The sequence below is a fragment of the Suncus etruscus genome, chromosome X (genome assembly GCF_024139225.1).
Source record: "Suncus etruscus isolate mSunEtr1 chromosome X, mSunEtr1.pri.cur, whole genome shotgun sequence".
NCBI lineage: Eukaryota > Metazoa > Chordata > Mammalia > Eulipotyphla > Soricidae > Suncus > Suncus etruscus.
In genome coordinates this window covers 131,524,983-131,551,774 of record NC_064868.1, presented here as the reverse complement: position 1 = coordinate 131,551,774, position 26,792 = coordinate 131,524,983, and the positions used below count along the sequence as shown (strand labels likewise).

General features: G+C 43.0%; 1 protein-coding gene and 1 non-coding gene across 2 annotated transcripts; one reads left to right on the top strand and one right to left on the bottom strand.

Moving 5' to 3' along the window:
• Window positions 1–2,892: 2,892 nt before the first annotated feature.
• On the top strand, window positions 2,893–3,055 carry LOC126000003 (U1 spliceosomal RNA). Its single transcript, XR_007492409.1, has one exon. It is a non-coding gene; the product is annotated as a U1 spliceosomal RNA (small nuclear RNA).
• Window positions 3,056–12,290: 9,235 nt separating this feature from the next.
• On the bottom strand, window positions 12,291–19,671 carry LOC125999493 (E3 ubiquitin-protein ligase TTC3-like). The gene is given in 2 exon segments (XM_049767552.1): window positions 12,291–14,118; window positions 14,120–19,671. Coding segments are annotated over 2 exon segments (5,781 nt in total). The 5' UTR covers window positions 19,670–19,671; the 3' UTR covers window positions 12,291–13,887.
• Window positions 19,672–26,792: the final 7,121 nt, after the last annotated feature.

Sequence of the window (26,792 nt, the reverse complement as noted above, 5' to 3'; positions counted from 1 at the left end):
ATAGTCAGGAGTAACCCCTGAGCGTTACTGGGTGTGGCCCAAAAAAAAAACAAAAAAAAATCCTTTTTCTTTATATATGTGAGCATATATTTTCATTTTTTGTCTTGTTTCTGCTTTCTTCTCTTCCCACTCCCAAATGCAACAGCAATATAATGTAGCACCATTGCTTCCTGCAAAGGCATACTAAATAAAGGGGCAATTTTATGTATAAAAACAAGCTCTATCTACTAGAGATAAGAACTCACACTTTTATACAATACAGGGACACCTCCCAACTTGAACATATGTCATGTGGACCCAACTTAGACTCCAGGTGTGTATAGACAGCGACAGTCAAACCTTGAACCCTGGATCCCAGACATAGAAACAACACAGCTCTCCACAACAGCTCCAGGAACCAAACTCAATCTGGGGCATCCTTAATAATGTTCTGGCACCAATATGTGCCAGTTTAGATATGATATCCTGACAATGAGGAAATGGTAACAACTTGATCTGAGAGCAGGTTGTCTTACCTCACCATCTAACGATAAGACAAAATCAGAAGACTCATCATCCTTTGATCTGTGCAAAAGCCAAGATCGTTATGACTGGCAGTGACATCCATGACTGGGCAGAACATATCTTGGGACCAATAATAAAGCCCTAGCCTAGGTTTTGGCCTATGATCTGTACAACAACCAAGATCTCTAATTCGAAAGACCTGACTGAGACAACTGCAACTGAATGGGTCTTCTGGAAAAATAACAAAAGACTCTATCCCAGGCTTCATCCTAGGATCAACGCAATGACCAAGACCACCAACTACAGAAGACTGATTAAACAACAACAGTGAAGGAACAGAACTTCTAGAACCGTAAAGAAACACTTCAACATAAGCACCATTCCTTGGCCTGTGCAGTGCAGATACCAAGATCTCCAGATACAGAGGTCTGAGTTCATCACCCATGATGTAGCAGAAGTCTTCCATACACCACAAAAGGACCTAGGGGAGAGTAAATGAGCACACAAGGAGTCTGTAGTTTTCCCCATGATAGTATACTTCAAGGGCGAAGAAATCCTGTATCTCTTAGGCCAAGGAATTCCCTTTCTAATTTCCCCATTATTAACTATGCCTAGGCAGGGGAAAAAAGAAGCAGCATAAAATGAGTTTTTTCATTTATTTACTTATTTTTTGGTTTTGTTATTGTTGTTGTTTCTCATATTTTTCTTTTTTTGCACTCTGTTTTGTTTATATTTCAGGACTGTGGTGCTTGTCATTATTGCTGTAGTGCTCATTGTATTTTTTGTTTGATTTTTATTTTTGTATTGTTGTGGTGTTTCTCTTCCTTTTTCCCTTTCTTCTCTCAAACTGATGTTGAGAGCCTCTAAGGACTCCACCTATTTTCGGCTTGTTTGATTTTTACCCCATTTTATTGTTTTTCTTTTCTTTAAACAGAACCACATAACTTGAACCATCTTGTTCTGCCTCTCCAATTGAGGGGGAAATAATGGGGAGGGTACCAAGACCAAACAGTTGTTTGAGCACTAAGTAGTAGCAAAACTGATTGGACTTAAACACCAAATCCAAAGCCAATGACATCAGAATCAATACCCAACCTACAACAACCTAGACATAGAGGGGACCTCTTATATTAACAGCCTGGGGGGTAAGGGTGGGATATGGGATGCAAGCTGGGAACGGGGGTGGTGGGAGGACAACTTTGGTGATGGAAATTCCCCTGATTTAATGTTAATATGTACCTAAAATATTACTGTGAAAGATATGTAATCCACTTTGGTCAAAATAAAAATTATTATTATAAAAATGTCAATGGTCTTCTTATACACCAATAATGATAGAGAAGAAATGGATCTTAAAAAAACAATTCCATTCACATTAGTGCCACAGAAACTCAAAACCTTGGAGTCAACTTAACTAAAGAGGTGAAGGGCCTATACAAGGAAAACTACACAACACTGCTTTGAGAAATAAAATAGAAAACAAGGACATGGAGACACATACTCTGATCATAGATTGGGAGGACTAACATCATTAAAATGGCACTACTCTGCAAAGCATTATAATGCAAAGATTTAATGCAGTCCCTCTAAGGATACCATGACATTTTTAAAAGAAGTAGATCAAATACTCCAGAAAGTGATTTGGAACAATAAACACCCATGAATAGCTAGAGCGACCCTTAAAAAAAGAAGATCGGAGGTATCTCTTTTCCCAACTTTATATTGTATTACAAAGTAATATTCATTAAAACAGCATGTTATTGGAATAAAGACAAACCCTTAAATCAATGGTATAGATCTGAGTATTCAGAGAATGTTCCCCAGACATACAATCAATTAATCTTTGATAAAGGGGCAAGAAACACAAAATGCAGCAAGGAAAGCCTCTTCAACAAGTAGTGCCCGGAGAACTGGTCAGCACATGCAAAAAAGTGAAGTCAGACCTCCATCTAACACCATGCACAAAGGTCAAAAGCAAATGGGTAAAGACCTTGATATCAGACTTAGAATTATATATATGGTAATATATAATATATATGGTATATACATTTATACAAGAACACGTAGGTAAAACACTCTCTGACAACTAAAGCCATTTTCAAGGAGAAAACACCACTGTCCAAACAAGTGGAAGCAGGGATAAACAAATGTGACATTAAACTGAAAAGCTTCTGCACCTTAATGAAAACAGTAACTAGAATACAAAGGCCACCCACGGAATGGGAGGAACTATTCACCCAATACCCATAAGATAAGGGGCTAACATCTAAGATAGATAAAGTACTGACAGAATATAACAAAAATAATCTACTCCCATCAAAACTTGAGGAGATGAACAATTTCTCAAAGAATACAGTTGGCCAAAAGCACGTGAAAAAATGATCCATATCACTAATCATCAAGGAAATGCAAATGATCACGAAGGTGGTTTCCCCAGGGCGAGGCTTATCCATTGCACTCCGGATGTGCTGATCCCTGCTTTTTCCCCAAATGTGGGAAACTTGACTGCATAATTTGTGGTAGTGGGGGGGAAAATGAGGTACCATCTCACGCCACAGAGACTGGTACATATCACAAAGAACAAGAACAATCAATGCTGTAGGATGTGGAGAGAAAGAAACTGTCATTCACTGCTAGTGGGAATGCCTTCTAGTGTAATCTTTATGGAAAACAATATGGAAATTCCTCAAAAAACTGGAAATTGAGCTCCCATATAATCCAGCTATACCATTCCTAGAGATATACCCTAGGAACACAAAAACACAATACAAAAATGCCCAGGACCAAACAGTTGTATGAACATTGAGTGAAAATAAAAATGATCAGACCTAAACACCAAACCCAAATTCAACAACAATAGAATCAATACCCAATCTACAACAAGCTAGACACAGAAGGGACCAGTTATACTAGCATTCCAGTGGGCAAATGAGGGAGATGTGGGATGCATGCAGGGAACAGGGATGGAGGGAGGACAACACTGGTGGTGGGAATGACCCTAATTCATTGTTACTATGTACCTTAAATATTACTGTGAAAGATTCATAATTCACTTTGGTCACAATAAAATACTATGCATATTTTAGGAAAAATGAAGTTGTAAAATTTGCCTATACATGTATAGACATGGAAATTATTATGCTGAGTGAAATGACTCAGAAGGAGAGACAGAGATTAGTTTCACTAATCTGTGGGATATAAGAAAAATAAAACAGTATGAGAATAATATCCAATAGAGAGTTGGGCTGGGAGGACCAGCACATAATATGAAAATTTCTACAATGAGCAGTAAGTACAATTAGAGTACTAATTGTACTGACAAGTTCCATGACAAATGAGAGTGAAGGAGAGATGGAGACCAGAGACAGAGAGATGGAGAGAGAGAGAGAGAGAGAGAGAGAGAGAGAGAGAGAGAGAGAGAGAGTGCCTGTTACAGAGACAGAGACATGCAGGGGTGGGGTTGGGGAAGGAAATGGGGGATATTGGTGATGGGAAAATTGCTCTGGTAAAGGGTGGTGTATATACTATGAATGAAACCCAACTAAGATCATTTCTTTAACCACAGGGACAGAGAGATGGCGCAAAAGGCTGCAGTAAATGCTTTGCATTCAGGAAATCTGAATTGAGCAATCACGAACACTGAGCACCACCAGGACTAGACCCACCGCCAACCACACAGCTAACTAGTTAAGAGTAGCACTCAAGTGAGCATGCTACCAGATGTGGCCAATAACAATAGCAGCAACAAACAGTTATCTTTTACCTTTACAATAAAGAATCTCTTTATCCTCTGAATTCACTTCTATTAAAACATCATGTCAGGGCTAAAGTGTTAATACAGAAGATAGGGCATTTGCCTTGCATGCAGCTGACCTGGGTTTGATCTCCAACATCCCATTTGGTGCCCAGAGTACCCAGAGCCAGGAATAATTTTTCAACATAGAACCAGAAGTAATTCCCGAGCATCACTGAGTGTGACCCTAAAAAAAAAAAAAAACAGTATATTACACTTTAGATTTTATAGGCTTGAAATATGTACAGAATACATGTCAGTTCAGGATAGAGTAGTCAAAATGCTAGAACTTGGTTTCATAATTTCTCATGATTCATGTTAAAATACTTTGTAATAAATCACTGGCTGGCTGTTTCTATTTATTCTCACCAAAAAGAAAACAGGAAGAAATTGACCTAGATTATGAGACTTTTAAAAGTTTCTTTTGGGGGAGTCACAGTTGATGGTCCTCAGGGGTTACTCTCGGCTCTGTGCTCAGTGATTATTCCTGTCAGAGTATAGGGACTAATCATATGTGGTGCTGGGGATCAAACCCAGGATAGCTGCAAGCAAAGAAAGCACCTTAACTCATATACTCTTTCTCTGGAATTGATATATCTTAGATACAAAGAGAAATGGGATCATATGTATTTTGTTTTGGGGGGGGTAATAAGATAAAGCCTTGGATACTGTCAATAATGTGTATAGTGATGTAGTGGTGAGTTGTTATTATTAAATAAAAGTACCAATTCCTACTTACCATAAATGCCACAGCAGACTTAATTTCTTGAGCAAAGTTTTCTTATCCCTTAGACATTCGATGGGATTATAATTTAGATTCAAGTTCCTCCTTCCTCTGTTCTAGTTAGGATGGAAGTTTGTCTGTGACAATATTTCCTGCTATATAACCCCAAAACACAAAAACATTCATTTGAAAAGATATCTGAGACCTATATTAATCTCAGTACTTAGTATACTAGCCAAGCCAACACATGAATACAACCCAATGCTTGTCTGTGGTTAAGTGGATATATATATATATATATTTATTTATATATATATATATAAACTTCTTGATATATATACACACACAATGTAAGTCTATGCAGCTGAAAGGAAAGACAAAATCACCAATTAGTCACAACATAGATAGAACTCGAGGAAAATATCCTGAGTGAGGTGAATCAGAAAGAGATTGATAAGAATCTTCTCACCCATATGTGAAACTTAAAGATACACAGAAAGAAAGCAACAAAAGGCCAAAGAGAGCTAGAGAGCTTGCACACAGAACTGAATTTGGGGTAGGTGGTTTGTAAGGAAGGGGCCTTTGAACTCTGGTGGAGAAAATCTGGCACCCTGGTGGCACATGTGGTGTTGGAATGATGTACACATGAAACCACCATTGACAGTATTGTAAAGCACAGTACCTCAATACAATTTTATTTTAAAAGGATGAAGATTCACTTACCTTGGGTGTGGTGCTCATCCAACTCAGCTTCAGGGCTTGCCAGAAGTAGCCTAATTTCCATTGTGGACTTTGTCGATGAGTGGCAGTGCTCACCAAGGTTCTTACACTTGACTGAGATGCTTGCATGGTTTTAGTTGTGATGTTTATTGGGGGTTTTATGCTTTAGTTATGGTGCTCCTACACACTTGAATGTGGCATCAGGGATGCCAAATAGCAGTGCCACCTGATGATTTGAGGCAGTACTAGGAGCTGAGTGAATGTTATGACACCTTTAAGACACTTGCACTCTACCACGAAGTCCTAGTTGTTTGTTCATGGTAGCTAACTAGGTTTATTGCTTTTAGGGTGGCATATCTGGTGAAGTCCAGAGACTATTCCTGGTTCTTTGCTCAGGAATGACACCTGGTGGTGCTTCTAGAAGATCATATGTGATGCTAGGGATCAAACTGAGATTGTCCACATGTTAGGCAAGCACTTTAACTCCTGTACTCCAGCTCCTGTTTCTAAAACTATATGCGATAGTATAACCTAGGGTTTATTTTGAAAGAAATTTCCCTGAAAAATGTCTGGCTGATTATACTGTTCAATATAACAAATTTTCTTTCAATGTTTTAACTGCCAAGGAATGGATTTTTTCCCTTTCTGTATTTTTAATTTTTCTTTTTAATCAGAGGAGGTGGGAGGAAGTCATTAGGTTTCTTGATTAAAGTATATTGCACCAGTTTCCCATTTTTTCAGAATAAAAAAGAATTTTAATATATACTATCCCTTATGAACATAGAAGTAACAAAGTTCAGCAAAATACTTGCAAACCAATTCCAACAGCATATTCAAAGCATTTATATCATGTCAAAATGTAATATATCCTAGTAATGTAAGAGTAGTTCAACATGAGAAAGACAATCATTTTAAAACACTACATTAATAGTAGGAAGGAAAAGGCACTTTTAAGAACATTGTCAAGAAAATGTAAGTAAATGTCTAATCTACAGAATGGGAGAAAATATTTGTAGATCATATATCTAGTAGGAATATATAAAAGTTTTGGAGTTCAACACAAAAATACCAACAACTTTTTTACGTGAGCAAAGGATTTGAAAAACTACAGACATTTATCCAAAGAAGATGCATAAATGTAAGAAGCACAAAATGCTCAACATCATTAGTCATGAGGAAGTGCAAATAAAACCAGAAGAGGCACCTCTAGCACTCAACCACTCAACTAGGATGGTGTTTTCTCCTCTTTAAAAGGAAATAATAAAACATGTTGACAATAATGTAGAAAATTAGAATATGTGTAAATTGTTAGAGGAATGTAAAATTATTCAGGTGCTTTGCAGAGAAATTAATTTGCTCCTCAAAACTCTCAAAGAATAGCCAATTAACCTAGCAATGCATCTTTAATATTTATTTTTAATATATAATTACTTTATTTAAGCATATTGGTTAGATTTTTTTTTCATGATTTTAGTCAATTACACTGCCCTTTATCAGTGCACCTTTCCTATCACCAGTATTCCCAATTTCCCTCCCACTGACTTCTGAGCAGAAATTTCACTTTCTCTTTATTTTTCCCTTTTTGACACTGGTTTGCACTACTGTTAATGAAGGGGTACTATGTATATTACTTTATCTTGTTTCAGCACTCTGTTTTTGTCCAAAGTGATCAATTCCAAATATTATTGTCATAGTGGATCCTTCTCTACTCTAACTGCAATCTTGACTCTTTCATTCTTTGTGTATAGAAAAGCCATACATTTTTGCATATTAATTTTGTAGCCTGCCACTTTACTATATAAATATATTGTTTCTAGGATTTTTAGTAGTCCTGGATTTTCTAAATATAGTATTATGTTATCTGCAAACAACGAGTGCTTGACTTTTTCCTTTCCTATCTGGATGCCCTTGATTTATTTTTCTTGCCTGATTTCTATGGCAAGTCCTTCCAGAACTATATTAAATAGGAGTGGTGAGAGGGAGCATATCTTATAAGACTTTAATTTTTCCCCATTGAGTATAATGTTGCAGCAAAGCATCTTATAGTTATGCACAAAATTATTGAAAACAGAGAGCCAGTTTTTTTAATATTTTAATTTTTCTTTTATTTTTAAGTAAATAATATATTTAAACACCATGATTACAAACATGACTAATCGGATTTCAGTCACAAAAAGAACAGTCCCTTCACAGTGCAACATTCCCACCACCAATGACCCCCATATCCCTCCTCCTGCAATCTCTGCCTGTATTTGAGACTTCTCTCACTCATTAAGATTGTCATGATAGTTGTTAGTGTAGTAATTTCCCTAACTATATCACTACTCTTCGTGGTGAGCTTCATATTTTGAGCTGGTACTTCTGGCACTCATCTCTATTGTTTCTGGGCATTCTTACAACAATGCCTTTAATTTTTCTTAAAACCCATGGATGAGTGAGACTATTCTGTGTCTCTCTCTCCCTCTGACTTATTTCACTCAGCATAATAGATTCCATATACATACACGTATAGGAAAATTTCATGACTTCATCTCTCCTGATGGCTGCATAATATTCCATTGTGTACATGTATCACAGAGTTTCAAGCATGTAAAAAGAGTTCATCATCACTTATGACTGGTAAAATGCAAACAAACCAACATTGAGATATCATCTCATTTCAGTGAGAATAGAAGATATCAAAGGTCTATAAATGGATTTTGTTGATGAGGTTGTAAGAAAGGAACCCTCATACACTGTTGGTGGTAATATCATCTGGTTCAGTATTTATGGAAATAAATAAATATATCCAAAAATAGTAATAGAATTCCCATATTACCCAGAAAAGAAGGGACCATTTCTTGGCATCTAACCTCCAAGAACAAGGACATTTGTTTAAAAGTACATATGCACACCTATTTCATCCTTTCACCTCATATAATTGCCAAGATATGAAAACAACCCAAATTCCCAAGTACAAGTGAATGCATCAAAAATTCTGGTTTATCTACACAGTGGAATACTATGAATATACAAGAAAGAAAAAAAACCATGCAGTTTTCACATAATGGATGGAAATAGAAGCTATCATGCTGAGTGAAGTCAGTCCGAATGAAAAGTACAGATACAGAAAGATCCATTTCATATGTAAGACTTAAAGATACACAGCCAGGAATCAATAAACTATCAATGGCAACACAATGGGACAACTAATCCACATAACTATCTTGTTAGGGAATTGAGAAAGAAGGGTATGGGCCCCAGGGGTTAGCATGGTGGTTGACTGGATATGGCTATGGTGTTAGAATTATGGACAGAAGAAACAATCTGAACTGTATTGTAAATCACAGAAACTCAATAAATATTTGTTTTGAAATGTAAAAGAAAACAGAGACAAGGAGATAGCTCAAGGGTATCCTTCTCATAAAGGAGGCCTGAATTCAATTTCTGGTACTACATAGTTATCCTAGTGTCACCTCGACACAGGGAATAGCCCCTGAACACTACTAGGTATGGGACAGAAACTAAAACCAACACACAAAAAATAGGCTTCAGTCAAATAGGGACTCCAAAAAAATTTTTTTGGCTTTTTGGGTCACACCCAGCAATGCTCAGGGTTTACTCCTGGCTCTGTGCTCAGAAATCACTCCTGGAAGGCACGGGAGACCATTGTGGGAGCCGGGATTCAAACCATCGTCTTTCCTGGATCAGCTGTGTGCAAGGCAAATGCCCTACCGCTGTGCTATCTCTCTGGCCCCAAAGGGACTCCAAATTTTTTAACTGTGCCACCACCATCTCCATTTAAGCCCCTGGCTCAGAAAGTCACAACCTCTGACACCTGTCCAACTTCTGACCACAGGTGTGTCATGCTGTGGTGGACCTGCATTTCTGGTGCTGGAACTGTCCACTTCAGCCAATACTAAACCAGAGCCTCTTTAAATACACTGCACTACCACAAGCCTCTGACTTAAAAATCTGCACACCTGAAGTTCATCCAATCTCTGACTTCAGGTGTGGCACACTATGAACAGGACTTTCCCTCCTAGTTGAAACCTCTTGCTTAAGCCAGATTGGGACTCCAGAATTTTTAACTGTCCACCTCACTCTTGAAGCTCCAGTCTCAAAAAGTCAACACAACTGACTTCCTTCAAACCTCTAACAAAAGGTACTTCATGCTTCGAGCAAGATCTATAGTCCTGGAGCTGAAACTGCATACCACAATAAATTTGAGACTGTAGTCTCTTTAAAAGCACAGCCCCTCCCACCCCCCAAAAAATGACCAAGTAGCCACAGCTAATGTCCATCCCACCTCCGATCCCAGGTGCTCTATGATGTGGGCAGGACCTACCCTCATGAGGCTGAAAGCACCACACATACCCAAAGCCCTGGGCCAAGGTCACCACATCTGAATTTTTTCAACCTCTGACCCCAAGTGCATAATACTGATGGCGGGACCTGCATTCCTGGATCTGAAACTGCTCACTTAAGAAAATTCAGTACTTCATTCTTTTTTATATGCAGCAGTGCCCCTCCCACAAAATTAACTTCCTGGCACTGAAAGTCTCCACTTCTGGCATCCTTCCACCCCCCTGACCCCAGATACTTCATGCTGCGGGCAGGGCCTGTCATACAGAGTTGAAACTGCACATATCAGCAAATTTGGTACTACAGTCCTTTCACTGTGCATCCTCCCTCACAAATCCTAGGCCCAGAAAGTTCCCACATCTGATGTCTGACCAATCTCTGACCCTAGATGCTTCATGCTGTGGACTGGACCTGCCCTCCTGGAGCAAAATCAATGCATATAAGCCAAAGAAGGACCCAGAATTTTTAAATGCATACCCAAAGACCATATCCAAAGACCTGGACTAAGAAAGTTGCCACAACTGATGTCTCTCAATCATTTGATCCCTGGTGCACCATGCTGAGGGCGGCAACTGCCCTCCTGGAGTTTAAAATGCACACATTAGCCAAATTGGGACTGAGAATTTTAAGTATGACACCCCATAACTAAAGATCTGATCCAAGAAAGTTGCCATATGCCATATGTATCTAACATATGCCCAACTTCTGTTCCCTGATTAGTTAAGCTGTGGCTAGAACCTGCCTTCCTAAAGCTGAAACTGTGCACTTCAGCCATTTTGGTACCCCAGTCTCTTTAATTGTTTAGGCCCTCACACCAATACTAGGACCCAGAAAGTCAGCACATCCATACTCTGACCTGGAAAATTATGTTGTTAATGGGATCTTCTCTTCTGAAACTAAAACCAGGTACTTACAACAAATTGGGACACCAGCATTTTTAACTGTACAGCCTTACCCCCAAAGCCCTGGAACCAGATAGTCACAGCATCTGAGGTCCATACAACTTATGGCTCTAAGTGCAACATGCTATGGGCAGGAACTGCCTTCCTGGAGTTAAAAATGTGTGCCTCAGCCAGTTTGAAACCCCAACCTCTTTAACTTTAACTTTAACCATTGGCCACCAAAATTGCCTCATTTGATGTTTGTCCAAGCTCTCATCTCTAGTACTTGATGCTGGAGATGCACCCTGACATTTTGTAGCTGAACTTCAAACCTCAGGTAATTAAGGACTGCAGCCTCTGTATCTGCATAGCCCCCACGTAAAGTCCCTTGCCTGAAAATTAACACATATGAAATCTGTTCAACCTCTGACTCCAGGTGAGTCACATTGTAATTTGGCATTTCTTTCCTGGAAAGAAAACCTCACACTTAACTCAAATCAGGACCCCAGCAATTTTAACTACACTGCTTTCCCAAAGCCTCTGGCCCAGAGAGTCACCACATCTGATGTGCGTCTAACCTCTGACTCCAGGTGCATATGCTGTTGGTAGAACCTGCCCTTTTGGAACTGAAATTGCTCACTTCAGTCAATTCTAAACCCCTCCTTCTTTACTGAGCCTCCTTCTCCTCACCCCCATACTAAAGTCACAGGCCCAGAAAGTCACCATATGTGACAATTGTCAAATTCTTACCTCAGGTTCTGCCTATTGGGCAGGGCATGCCCTTCTGTAATTGATACTGCATACAATTTGGTACCCCAGTCTTTTTTATCTGCATAGCCCCCACTCAAAGCTCCTTTATCAGCTTTACCACATCAAAAGTCTGTCCAACATATGACATCAGGTGTGTCACACTCCTAATAGGTCATGCCCTCCTGGAGCACATCAGCCAACTAGGAACTCCTGCCTCTTTTTCTACTCAGTCTCCTCTTCATAGCTTCCTTCCCAGAAAGTGCCACTTCTGAAGTCTGTCCAACCTTTGACCCCAGGTTGGTCACATTGTAGGTGAAACCTGCCCCCTCCTGGAGTTGAAACTGCACTTTAGTCAATTCAAAACCCTAGTCTCTTTATCTGCTCTGCCCTGTAGTGCTTGACCATAAAAGTTGCACATCAGGTGTCTGCCCAACTTTTGACACCATGTGTGTCACACTGAGGGCAGGACTTGCCTTCCTATAACTGAAACTTCCAAGTTCTGCCAATTCAGGACTCTTTAATTAGGTGCCCCCTCAAGACCCTGGTCCAGAAAGTAGATCATATGTCCATCCAATTTTTTTGGTTTAAAATGAACTTTATTGGGCCATGAAAAGGACATGTGTATAAGGCATGTTCACAAGCACTTGTGTTAGGAGCAAAGTCTGCCATCACTCTGCAGGCGCTGCTGGAGAACCCCAATCTGTCAGAACCTTACCCTTCCCGGTTGGTTCTCCATCATGATGGTCACCGTGCAGATGACATGTGAGGAACCCGGACGGACTAAGTCACTAACACAGCACAACTCACTGGAGGAGAGCGATACAGAAAGGGGGTGCAGCACTACAGCTCAGGAACAGGGGTCTGGGGGTGCTCCAGGATAAAACACAAACCCCACTGGAAAAACACACACTGAAGCTTTTGAGAGAAGCAGAATGTGTTCTAAAGTCATAGCTGCATGAGCTAATGCTGGAAGGTTGGAACATGAGTGCTAGAACCAGTTTTGTGCCCAGATTGTGGTATGAGACTTCATGCATCATGTTTACATGAGCCAAACATGAATGACAGGAATGACAAGGACAAGGGAGCCTCAGGATTGTCTACGGACCCTAAAAATCTCTGTTTTGGTGCTGGGAAGAGGAACGGGTAGGGTAGGCAGAGGGAGTGTCTGCTGCTCCAGAGTGGCTCTGGGGGCTTCACAGATGCCCAAGGTCAGAAAGGGTGGACTTAAGGGGGTATTGGTACATACTAATAAATGTCTTACATAAGTTTTCAATATCAGCAATATAGTGTTAAAATAGGAAAAATAAGTGCTTTAGACTAGTGAGAGAAACTTTAAAAAAGAATAAAAATCACAAAGTAACAAAACGAAAAAAAATTGAAATCATGTGAGACTTGACTCTTTTAGTCTTTTAGTCTAAACCAGTAAACGTTTCCATGTGAACCACAAACGATTAAAATAATCATGTGATTAGTCTATGCCTGCATTGTGGGGTTAGGGGTAAAGGTGCACCACCATTGTGGGGGGACCATCAATTCCAGAGTGCTCAAGAGGTCACTCAGTGCTGGGGATCTAACCCAGGGCCTACCCTTGGCTGGAGTCAATTTTCCAGCCCCTTCATCACTAAAATGCAGGATTATCTCTCTCTTTTTGGTTTTTAGGCCACACCTGGCAGTCATCAGGGAGGACCCAATGGGGTGCCAGAGATCAAATCAGGTGGTGCTATGTGCAAGGCAAGTGCCCTAACTCGCTGCACTACCACTCCACCCCCTTAAAATGTCAATTTTTGTTCTTTTGAGAAAATAACACACAGATATTACAGAATAAAGAATTGGGTCATGTGGGTGGAGCAAGAAGGTTCAGACCCCAAATACTACCAGGGCTGCTTATGATCCCTCCCTTTGGAGGTAGCTCTGACCTCAAAGAGGCTCTGAAGAAGCCCTGACAGTGTAAGACTGGGAAGCCTCCAGGGCTCTCTGAAACCATGTTGCTGTGGTGCTGAATCTGAGTGGGAAAGTAGCAACCAGAGAATGAGGCTTCGCTTCGCCCCCAGAAGCCAAAGAACCCACCCCCCCAGTGGTGGGGCAACTATCAAGGGTAGTAGTGGTGGCTGTGCTGTTACTCCTGCATTCCAACCAAGCTGAGCCCCATGGGTGCTTTGTGGGGGGTAAGTCTACTCTTCAGATATCAGGTTGAGTTCCAGGCACATGGGGCAGGCACTCTGCTCTTGAAGCCATCGCCTGAAGCACTCTTTGTGGAATTTGTATCCACATTTTAACACACGCATAGTTTTGGAATTGTTGAAAACCTCATGGCAGATTTCACAAATTATTGACACAAGGACCCTGGTCCTCTGTCCCATGCTCATGGGCTCCAGCCGAGGCTCCAGCTGCAGAGAAGGGCATGTCTTCGGGATCGCTGGTCACAGTAGCCATGGCAGAGGCAGAGGCGGACTCTGGGGGCCAATCGTCCTCTGGATCAGACAGGTCCTGCTCCTCCAGAATGAGCTTGGTCACTCTCTGCACAATTTCCTCAGTGCTCCATCCCAACAGTGCCATCATGTCCCTGTTCTGGACTTCTTCAATGAACTCGGTGAGCTGGGAGCTGCTGAAACATGGGAACACCACCAACAGCTGTTCCACAACACTGGTCAAAAACTGGCCTGGCTGCATCATCTGCTCAGGCTCTGGGCCTCCTGGGCTGACTTCTGCTTGAGCAGTAAGGTCTATGCCAGCTTCATCTGCAGTAGGAGAGGCTTCAGCAAAGCCATCACTGGCAGAAGCCACACAAAACTCTTGAGGAGCTGCTGCTTGGTCCTCGGTCCCAGGACGCATGGCAGGGGCGGGGGCCTGATCCTCGGGGCCCAAAGACTTGGTGGTAAGCTGAGGGTTCATCCTGTGGGAGGCAGGAAAGGACAGCTCAGAAATCTGGACTTTAGAAAGGTCACTCAGTCGAGAGCCATTTTTAATCCCCTTAATTTGCTCCTCAAACTGGTCCTTTGCTTTCTCAGTTTCTTTTCGGACATCAGAGAGAAAAGATTCCCAGGACTGTATGTCAGACTCGATGTCTGGATAGGCTGCAGAATCACTCCTCATGAGTTTGAGGTTCTTCAGATAAGCTTCCGCCTGGGATTCCATGACCTGTAACTTATACATTTCCGTCTCCTTCCAGGTTTCAAGCACAGACACCTCAGCAGACACGGCCCGGTGAAGAGTCTCTTCATAACTGTCTTTGCCTTTCTTGATGCAGTCCTCCACCTGTGCCTTCTCCTCGGTGAATGTGCAACTGGTTTCAGGAGCCTCATCCAGAAAGGATTCCTGGTCCTGATCATTGTCGTCAATTTCCGCATTTTCCTCAGTGAGTGTGTCACTGGAAGTCAAAAACATCTTCATCTTCTTTTTGAGTGCTTTGAGTTTGTCTTGGATCTCTTTCTTCTCCTGCTCCCATTTTTTGATTTCTTTCTCCAAATCTTGAAGGAACCAGTTCAATTCTGTCTTTGAAATCTTGTTTTCTTCCATGTTCCTTGTCAGCTTTTCTTCCAGATCCTTGGTCTCCTCCGAGCTCTGCAGTTTTTTCTGCTCATAACTGTTGGAGGCTTCCTGCAGCTGCTGCTGCAGAATTTGGTACTCCTTTACGAGCTGTGAAATTTCTCCCAGTTTAGCCTCAAAAGGGCCATAGGGCTCAGTGTTGATTTCTTTATTCACCATAACCCAAGATATCTGGGTGGCAGCCACTTTTGTGGGTGGAAAATCTACTTCTTGGCACTTGCTAGCCAACTCTTCCTTGGGACCTGTTTCCTCACTACTTCCACCTGGAGTTCTGACAGGCCCCTCTGTGCTGCATGGAGGCATGGCTGGTCTTGCCAAGGTCTGTGTCTTGCAGGCTGCCATGTCAGTGGGGATTCCCTGGGCATTCAGTGGGGGACCCTCCACACAGGGCGCAGCTGTCTTCTCTGCTGCAGCATTGGCCATGAACACGGGGACCATGGGCACAGGCCTCAGCATGGGGTACTCGGTGGGAACCGCCCCTGCCACTGGGGCACAAACGTTGGCATAGGTGGGCATGCTGGTGATCACATTGATGTAGGTGGGGGGCATCTGGGCAATGCCATAGCCTTGGTAGGGGAGATAGGTGCAGTAGCCTGTGACCATCTGGGGTTGTGCCCAGTAGGTGGGCATCACGGCCTCAGACCCTTGCATGGAAGGACAGGAGACATGCTGGTGACCAGGGTCTTCAGCGCTGGGCAAGGGGGACTCGGGAGAGACCCCAACTTTGGGGGGTGCGGCCTCGGGAAGTGATCCAGAGGCAGGACCTGATGCAGCTTTTGGGGATTTGGGTTTCGGAGCCACTTCAGGCGCTGGCTTGGGGGGACTCGCATTGGCCGGTGCTGCTCTGGGCGGCTTGATGGCGGCTGGGGCAGAGGCTGGGGCCCTGGACTTGGGCTTAACATCAGGTTTGAATTCCCGCGCGGCTGGATTCAGGGGGAGCTCGGCCCGCAGATACTCACCGGACTTGGCTGTGATCTCCTCAACTTTTACCTTGATGTTCTTCTTCTTTCGCTTCTTCTTGTGGCGAGAGGTGACTTTCTTCAGTGCAATGCAGTTGTCGATGAGCTCAAAGCGAGGGCAGGCAAGAAGGAAGGTCTTGAGGTCACCCACCTTCTCCAGGATCTGCCGCGTCTCCTCAGGGAAGAACTCGTATTCCTCAGAGAACATCTTGTTGCTCATGTCCAGGGGGCTGTGCTTCTCCAGCAGCTGGGAAAAGTAGTCATACAGAGTCGAACCTTTCTGCTTTGGGTTAACGTCCAACAGTTTCTTGTTGTGAACAACATATTCACTGCTGTTGTGCTGCTCATACAGGGCCTCGAATTCTTCTACGTCTTGCCGGAGATGCTCAGGAACCACAAATGGACCTAAAGAACTGGAAGTGGATTTATGGTCTTCACCAGAGTTGACAGTGTCATTATTTGTTGTTACTGAGGCTGCTCCAGATCCAACTAATATGGGCTTTGAATCTTTCAGCTTCCTTTTCTTGCCTTTGTGTTTTATCTTGGGTGAGCTCAATGGCACATCCCCACTATCTTGTTTCCTCAGCACAGTACAGCGACTGTCCATTACATCAAAGAATTCATCCAGAGCATTATGCAATGCTGGGAATTTTTCCCTGTGTTCCTCCAGGAGCCAGATCAGATATCTTGCCTCCTCCGAGGAAGCTGGCTCACAGAAATAATCCAGCTGCTTGCCTTCAATGGAAGCCAGTTTATGGCCATACTTCTCATTCCAGAGAAAAGTCATGATGCTGAAATCAAGCTCCTTAAGAGATGCTCCGTATCGTAAGAGAAAAGGTCCTGTGGCATCAAGACCAAATCCATTGAGTTTCTGGATCCAGGTCGCTAGTTTCGGCTCCACTTCTTTGAGTTCACTCAACACATGCAGAAAGATTCTTGTTTTCACTCGGTTATTTTCCTGAACCAGGTGGCGAATGACATAGTCAACGGCTTCATTGACGAAGTTACGGCTGGAGAAGCAGGTGGTGTAGTCCTCGGTGCTCAGCACCTTCCAGGACAGAAGTTCCTTGAGAAGCTTGGTGGGGTTCTGGATGCCAGATTTGATCTTCTCTGAGTACTGCTTGATGCACTGCAGGATCCTGTCATCCAGGAACTGGCATTTCTGGGCTTTATTGGTTGTTTCTTTCTTCTCTTCCTGTTTGGGTGGATTACTTTCTCGCAGATCCTCTTCCATTCGCTCCTGGGCTAATTTCTTTGCTTCTTTCTTCTGGATCTTTCTCTTCAGTTTTTTGTCTTCTTTCAGTTTTAACTTCTCCAGGCTAGAACATTTCTGCTTCAGAATAGGTCTTGGAGAAACTTTTTCTTTTATGACCTTGTGTTCAAACTCACATTTAACTTGTCCGCTGCTGCTATAGATGATGATCTTGGAAATGATTCCTTCACAGTCAGGGGTAAGACAGATTCCCTGCAGGAAGTCCTTGTCGATTTTGTCATTGAAGGTGGTGGTCTTCAACTTCTTCCAACAATTCATGTGAAATTCAATCTTACAATACTGGCAGCAGCTGATCCGGATGAAGCCCTTAAAATCAGGGTCTGTTACGTAGATCTGAATTTTGGAGTATCCGCGGCACTGTTGATAGCAGCAAATAGCATCAGGTACTGGAGGGAACTTGCATTCCTCGATGAATTTCTCCAACAGCAACTTGATCTTTCCTGGCCTTGTCTCTTCAATCACCACATTGCTTGTGGGCCAAGTCAGGACTCTGGGAAGCCGGCAAATCAAGGTCCGGGCTTTCTCAAAGTGATTGAGCGCTTCCAGAAACCTATTTTTCTTCAGATATACTTTTCCAATCCCGCAGTAGGCCAGGCAGTCGAGGCCCTCACTGGGGTAGTGTTCAATCATCCTCTTGAACTGGTTCTCAGCCTCTGACAATTCCTCAGGCTGTCCTATTCCAAGGAGAGAAATGGCCAGTCCATAGATGACTAAGACATAGTTGATCATGGTCAGGTTCAGTTGCTTGATTTTCTGAGGGTCCAGCCCATTGAGAAGATCTGTGAAGGCCTGAGCAGCATTTTGGCATCTCTGTTCCATTAGCGCTGTGTAACCATCCTGGATCAGGCTCCTCAGCATCTTCATGATGTTTGCAAAGTCCTGGTGTGCATCTCTGGAAGATTTAGAAAACTGTTTCTCCAAGATGTTTTTCAAATCCATTGGTAGAGTTGTTTGTGAGTTCGAAGCACTCAATTTCTCCAGTTCATTGTTTCTGGATTTCTGTTTTCCTTTATGTTTTGAAGTCTGGCCTGAAGCCTGTCCAAAATCAGGATGACAGCCACAGTCATTGGGCTTCAAAGAGTCGTTCCCCATCCTCATGTTGTGATAACCACCACTGGCCATTCTGGGGTTGGTCTTTCTGGAATCTTTTCCAGAATCGGCAAAATTAAGTGAAGCTCTGAATGCAGGTGCTGATAAAGTAGAGACGTAGGCCCTGCTTTTGTAAGAGGCTTTAATTGGATTCCGAGTTAGGGTTTGACCTTGCAGGTCTTCTATTTGTTTTTGCAACTTTAACTCCTGCTGAATCAGATCCTTGATTCCCTCAGGGTCATTCCTACAGAGTTTCTGAGCCTTTATGTTTGCTTGTAGGGCCCAGTCAAGCTCTCCCAGCATAGAAAGAGCATCGCAATAACGATAATGACCCTTGGTCCAACTGCTCTTCAAAATGGTGGCTCGCTTTCCATCACCGAGAGCATTTCTGAACTGTCCAGTGCAAAGGAAACAAAGCGCTCGGTTACCATAAAGAAGATGATTTTCCGGACTATACTCAATGGCTCTGGTGTAATAGATAATAGCCATATCAAATCTTTCTTTGGAAAATGCTTCATTTCCTTTGAGCTTCATGACCTCCCCTTGCTCGATACATTCCGGACAACTTTGTGTTCTAAAGTCTTCCAGCAAATCGTAGTTTTCTGTCACAACTTTAGTTATGTGGTATTTATATTCAGTAAAGAAAAGGCTCAACATGGGCCAACAATTGTCAATTGCTCCCAACTTGGGTAGAATTGTCATATCACCAGTGTATTTCACCCAGTTCAAAGCTTCTTCCATGGTCAAGATTTTGTTTTCAATTTTATAGCCAATTCGCAGTAAGCTTCCAATAAAAAATGGATCATTCACAACTCTCTTGATCAAATCAACAATCTCTTCCATCAACTCTATATGCTGCAATTTCTTCAAACTCATCTCGGGAGCTTGAGAACCCCTGGGCTCCACACGGGGCTGAGTTTGCAAGAGGATAGAACTGTTCTCATTTTGAAACAGAAGTGGCCAGAAGATATGCACCTTAATAGCAGCACAGTAATCTTGCAGGACCGAAATCGGCTTACTGCACCACATGTTACAGATATCATACTCTAAGTTTCTCTCCCTCTGAACATAGCCTTTAGACTGCATGCCCACACTGTCCCAAGAACGCTGCTTTGCTAGGCCATACTTTGGGGAAGGATATACCAGAGTAGAGGTCGCAGCATCTGCGAAAGTGCTGTCTTCGGCCTCGGCACCCTGGGCCTCGGGGAAACTTCCCCGCGCACACTCAGCCATGGTGGCGGACCCAATCCGGCCTGCCGCCCGCGAGCCTCGGATGCGGGAGCCGGGAGCCGCCGCCGCTTCTACTGCTGCCGCCGCTGCCGCCGCCGCCGCCGCTGCCGCCGCCGCCGCCGCCGCCGCTGCCGCAGCAGTCTGGCGCACTCCACGTCAGGCGTGCGCGCGCACGAGCCGGGCGCGCGCTCACGGACGTGCGTCACGTAGCGTAGGCCGTGCGCAGGTGCGCTGACGCCGCGCCGCCCTCCCTCCGCGCCCCCCCCCCCCCGGGTCGCGCTGCGCCTGCGCCCGGGCGGTAGGGACGGGGGTGGGGGGTGGGTACTGGGGGGCCCCTGGGAACGGCGGCTGCGGGCTTTGGCTTTCGCCTCGCTTTCCTTCCCCTTTGCCCGGCCCCACGGCTCCCGGGGATCGGAGAGCCTCAGGTCTGGAAGCTTTCCCCCCTGCCACCCCTCCCCCGCGGGTTGGCAGGCTGGGCTTGGCAGGCTCCGGAACAGCCCCCGCGGGAAGAGGGGGGTGAAGGGGCCCGAGGGGGGCTGCAGCCCCTGGCGCGGGCTTGCTCGATCGCCCCTGCCCCGCTTCCCTTTGCAGGGGCTGCGCGCGCTTTTCAGCCCAATTTCTGATCCCAAGTGCTTCCCGCTGGGGGCTCTGCCCTCCTGAAATTGAAATTGCATACTAAGCCAATGTGAGGCCCCAGCCTCTTTTACGTCGCCACTGTCCCGCCAAAGCCCTCGGACCCCTCCTCCTCCAAGTGGTCACATATGGTGTCTGTACACCTCTAAACTCTGGGTGGAGCCTGCAATTCCTGCACTTCAGTTCATTAGGACCCCAATTCTTTAACTCTGCAAGTCCCTATCCCAGAAAGTGGCCACATCTGAATTCCTTCCAAACCCTGATTGGAGGGGAGTCAGACTGGGGCAGGACCTGTGTTCCTGTAGCTGAAACTGCACACATTAGTCAGTTAGGGACCCCAGCCTCTTCATCTGCGCAATTCCCCCTCAGAGGCCCAGGCACAGTAAGTCACTCTCCAATTAATTCACTCTCCAATACCAGGTATATCAGGCTTTCAGCAGATCTGCCCTCCCGAAGCTGAAAAGTATATTTGAGCTAATTCAGTATTATAGTTTCTTTAACTCTGCCACCCACTCCCATGCCTCTGACTCAGAAAGTTGCCACAACTTAATTCCCACCAATTTCTGATCACAGGTGCTATGTGCTGGAGCTATGAGCTGAAACGTGGCCCTTTAGCTGTTTTGGGACCCCAACCTCTTTAATTGTGCAGCTCCACCGAAACCTGTGGCTCATTAAGTCACCACACCATTAAGTCCAACTTCTGACCCCAGCCTTTCCCACTCTGGGCAAGACCTGTCCTGAAACTGAAACTGAAACTGAACACTTCAGCCAATTCGAGACCCCATTCTTTTTCATTGTGCTATCCCCTCAAAGCCGCTAGCCCAGAAATTTGCCATATCTGATTTCTGTCCATTCTCTAACCCTAGGTGCATCCTTCTGTGGGCAGAAATCTGCCCTCCAGGAGAGGATACTTTGTACTTCCGGCAATTTAAAACACCACCACCTTTAACTGTGTCACCCACACCCAAGCCACTGGCCCAGAAAGTTGCCACATCTCACATCAGTCCAACTTCTGACCCCAGATACATCATGCTGTGGGCGAGACCGTCTCTCTTGGAGCTGAAACTGCACTTCAGACCATTTGGGAGCTGAGCCTCTTTTACAGCACCATCCACCCTGCCCCCCACAAAGACCATTGCCAAGAAAGTCTCCAGATTCAGTATCTCTACAATCTCGAATGCCAGGTGTGTCAAACTAGGAAGATCCTGTCCACCTAGAGTTAAAATTGTATACTTCAGTCAGTTCCGGGTCCCAGTGTCTTTAACTGTGGCACCCCCTCCAGGTCCCTGTTCCAGCAAGTCACCACATCTATTATCTGTCCAAGGTCTGCCCCCAGGTGCATCATGCTGGGGTGGAAATTGTCATATGTAGCAGAAACTCTGAACTTCAGCCCATTTGAGACCCTGAAGTCTTTAACTGTGGAATTCCCTATAAAGCCTTGGCACAGAAAATCATCTCACTGGACATTCACCCATCCTCTGATCCCAGGTGCATCACATTGCAGCCAGGCCTTGGCTTTCTGGAGCCGAAACTGTATATTTGAGCCAATTTGGGAGGTGAGCCACTTTTATACTGCTATCTCCCACTAAGACCAGGGCCCAGAAAGTCACCACAACTAAAGTCTGTCTAATCTCTAACCCTAGGAACTGCCCTGTTACAGCTGAAATAGTACACTTCAGCCAATTTGAAACCTCAGCTTCTTTGTTTTGTTTTGTTTTGGGCAACATCCGACAGCACAGTCTGGCTCTTTGCTCAGAAATCACTCCTGGCAAGCTTAGGGGACCCTATGGAATGACAGGGATCAAACTGGGGTTAGCCATATGCAAGACAAATGACCTACCCACTGTGCTATTGCTTTGCACTGCCTAACCCCATAATTCCTGGCCCAGAAAGTTGCCACCTCTTGACATCCTTTTAACTTCTAAACCTAATTGTTTTGCCAATTTGCTTGTCAAGGGTCAGTAGCAAACCTAATTCTCAAAACATATACTTCCTCAAAACTCTGCTAAGTCAATGGAGCAACTAGTCAACTTTTTTCAGCACACTCAAACAACTCTGTATCACAAAGAAAATTAGATGAAAGGTAGTTCTGTCAGTAGTAACCCTCTGGTAGATATAATTCAACAAATCTCTCATAAAGTAACAGAGAATATAAAACTCAATATATACAACCCACAAAATGCAAATAACAAGAAGAAACTAAGGAACTCAAATACAGTTGTAGGGAAATCTACAAGAGGATCAAAACTCTTGAAATTGGTTGATGAGGCCTAACATCAACACTCACTGCCCTTGTAACAGAAATTAAGAAAGAACTAACCAGTGCGATTAAGCAATCAATAGATAAGAAATTCAACCAACTCAAAGTTGTACCATTGTAGAAGATGAGAGAATCCATACAAATGGAAATGGAAAGAGCTAAAGAACACACAGGCAAGCCACAGTAGCTGAATATCTCAGGGTGAGAATTGCATAAATAAGATTGGAGACAAATTGCAAGCAAGCATTGACAAGTGTTGTATATGTAAATATTTTAGGGGATTACTATGTTTTAGTAATTTTAGGATTACTCACCCTAAACTGATTGGTGATTGTGCCCTACCCTAGGGTGTGACCTGGCATTCTGCCCCCACCCTAGGGTAGTACCTGATTGGTTCCACCATTGGTTGGTATCTGATCCCACCATTGGGTGGTACCTGATTCTGGTGGATAAAAACAAGAGTCTGTGGAAGACCAGGGCTTTTTGGCTGGAACTGAAGCTGAGTCTTTGGACTTCAGTCTTATCCACCGAATAAAGTGAATATTTCCACGAGCCTGACTGTCTGCTAGCTGTTTACCCGCCGTTTCACCTCAGAACCGTCGGCTAGACAGGGTGGCAGATGCGTGCTCCGAGCTGGAAGGGAAAGACCTCATCCTCCATCCCACCATCAGTCAACCTCTTCAGGGGCTGACTTGCTACATAATGGCGCCTGAACAGGGATTGCATTAAATAAATAAAGATGGGGCTGGATGGAAGTGGATGCCATCCCAGGCCACGTGGTTCCGCAACCCCCATCCAGCCGGCGGGTCCCAGGCCCAGGTGAAAGCCAGAATCAAACTCACTCACAGGCAGGCATTAGGAAGCATCAGCTTTATTCATCCCTATCCACCACATGTGTGGTTTCTATCATAACCTTTCAAGCATTCAGCCATTCTAGGCTACCCTGCATCTTAATTCCTTTCAGCCATCTTCCCTTTGGCCTCCATCCTGGTCCAAGACCAAAAGAGGCAGAGACCCAGAAGCCAGAGAGCTCAGCAGGGCAAAAGCCCTAATCCCCTGGCTCAAGGGTTTATCTACCTATTCCAAGACCCCTCCCAGGAATGGGCGGGGTCTAGCAGGTAAGGTCACACCTAATATCTGGTTCCCAAGACCGCTCCCAGAAATGAGTGGATCTCAGGTAGATACACCTAAATCCAGGGTCTCGGATAGGTACACCTACAGACAAGGAAGTTTAAAAAAAAAGGAGACAAAAGGATCAAAGAAAATAAACTAATTGAACCAAGACAAGAGAAACAATTTGTAGTAATAATAGAAATTGTGGGAAAGAAAAAGCGTAAGACAAGTAGTAGGAGTTGGGGCCGGGCAGTGGCACTAGAGGTAAGGTGCCTGCCTTGCCTGCGCTAGCCTTGGATGGACCGCATTCAGTTCGATCCCCCGGTGTCCCATATGGTCCCCCAAGCCAGGAGCAACCCCTGAGCGTCACGGGTGTGGCCCCAAAACAAAAAAACAAACAAACAAACAAACAAAAAGACAAGTAGTAGGAGAGATAAATTGCAGAGAACTTCCCCACTCTGCAGAAGGAGGCAGCTTTGCAAATTCAAGAGACCAAAAGCATACCAAACAAAATAGACTCAAACAGAATAATAGAAGACATGTAGAAATCAAAATGACATAAAACAAAGAGAGAAATGAACTTCTTAAGGCATTATGGGACAGTAAATGCTTTAAATATAAAGGAAAGAACACAAGAATCACAAAGTCCAGACAAGAAAAGCATGAAATGGTATATTCAGATTTCTGAATAAAAGAAAATTTCAACTAGAGTCCTTGCTGAGAATATCATATTTAGATAGGAGAGAGAAATAAAAGATATGAGACAAAAAAAGTCAGACAACACTCAAGATAAACAAAAGCTCTAAATAAATTACTGAAAGATAACTTAGATCAAACAAATAACCATTTGTAGAAGCAGTAACACTAAGTAAAAAATCACAACAGTTTTATATGTCAATAATATTCTTTAATGTCAATGGACTAAAGTCTCCCATCAAAAGACAGAGAAGAGAGTTGGACCCGAAAACAAAACCCATAAATTTGCTGTTTAAAACAAAACTCATCAATTTGCTGTTTATAGAAAACATGCCTAAAATCTCAGAATATACACAGGCTCAGAGTAAAAGGAGAAAATATAATTAAATAAGCCACTTGAAAACATAAAAAAGCTGAAAAGGCTATACTTATATCAGATTAAATTGCTTTCAACCTCAAAAAAGTAATTAAAGACAAGGATGGAAACTATATATTGATCAATGAAATGATAGTTAAGAAGTAATCAAAATATAGGCACAAAATGTTGGGTCATTTAAGTTTGTAAGGCTTTTTTTTTTACAAACTTAGAGGAATACATGGACAGGCACATGATAGAAGTGGGAACTTTTAGCATGCCACTATCACCACTGGATAGATCCACTAAGCAGAATATCAAGAAGGGCATAAAACCCTAAATGAGAAACTAGAAGAGCAGGGACTAATGGATTTATACAGGGCCTTCCATTCTGAAAGAGCTGGATACATGATCTTTTCTAGTATGCACAGAAAATTCTCTAGGATAGATAATACTGCGGGGCATAAGTGTAACATATAAATTCACAAACATAAAAACCACAGCAAGCATACTATCAGAACACAATTCAACACAGAGAGAAATTGTTTATAAAAAGACGTGGAGAAATTCTAACACCTAAAGACTGAACATCATGCTGCTTAATAGCAGCTGAATCAAGAAGAAAAACAAGGAAGAAATAAAAAGATTCCTTGAAACTGATAATGAAACTAGTTACCAAAATCTATGAGACATAGCACAAGCAGAAAACTCAGTGATACAGGCAAACATGAGAAAAAAGAAAAAGATTAAACCAACAACCTAAACACACACCTTAAATATGTAGAAAACCAAAAACAAAGGAATCCAGATAAAACTAGAAGAAAAGAAATAACAAAATTCAGAGCAGAAATCAATGCAATAGAAACCAATAACACATAAGAATAATGATATCAGGAGCTGGATTTCTGAAAGAATAAAAAATATACAAAACATTTGCAAGAATAAAAATAAAAAGAGATAAAGTACTCAAATAAATTATATCAAAAATAAGAGGGAAGAAATTACAACATAACTCACAGAAATCCAAGACGTCAAAGAAGAAATACAAATGGTCAAAAGACACATGAAAAATGCTTCACATCACTAATCATCAGGGAAATGCAAATAAAAATATAATGAGGTACCATTTCACACCACCGAGACTGGCACACATCACAAAGAACAAGAACAATCAGTGCTGTTGGAGATGTGGAGAGAAAGGAACTCTTATTCACTGCTGGTGGGAATGCCATCTAGTCCAGCCTTTATGTAAAACAATATAGAAATTTCTCAAAAAAAACTGGAAATTGAACTCCCGTATGATCCACTCCTAGGGATATACCCTATGAACACAGAAATACAATTAAAAAATCCCTTCCTCACACCTATATTCATTGCAGTGCTATTTATAATAGCCAGACTCTGAAAACAACCAAGATGCTCTTCAACAGATGAGTGGCTAAAGAAACTGTGGTACATATACACAATGGAATATTATGCAGCCATCAGGAGAGATGAAGTCTGAAATTTTCCTATAAGTGGATGTACATAGAATCTATTATGTTGAGTGAAATAAGTCAGAGAGAGACACAGAATGGTCTCACTGATCTATGGATTTTAAGAAAAAGTAAAGACATTACTGTAATAAGGCCCAGAGACAATAGAGTTAAGGACTGGAAGGGCCTGAAAGACTGGCTCACAATTTGAAGCTCACCACAAAGAGTGGTGAACGCTGTTACAGAAAAAACTACACTAACACCTAGCATGACAAAGTTAAAGAATGAGAGTAGAATGCCTGTCGCAAATACAGGCAGGGGTGGGGGAGGATGGGGCATTGGTGAAGGGGGGTATTCTGTTTATGACTGAAACCCAACTACAAACATGCTGTAATCAAGGTGCTTAAATATTTATATTAAAAAGATATCATGAGAGGTTACTATGAA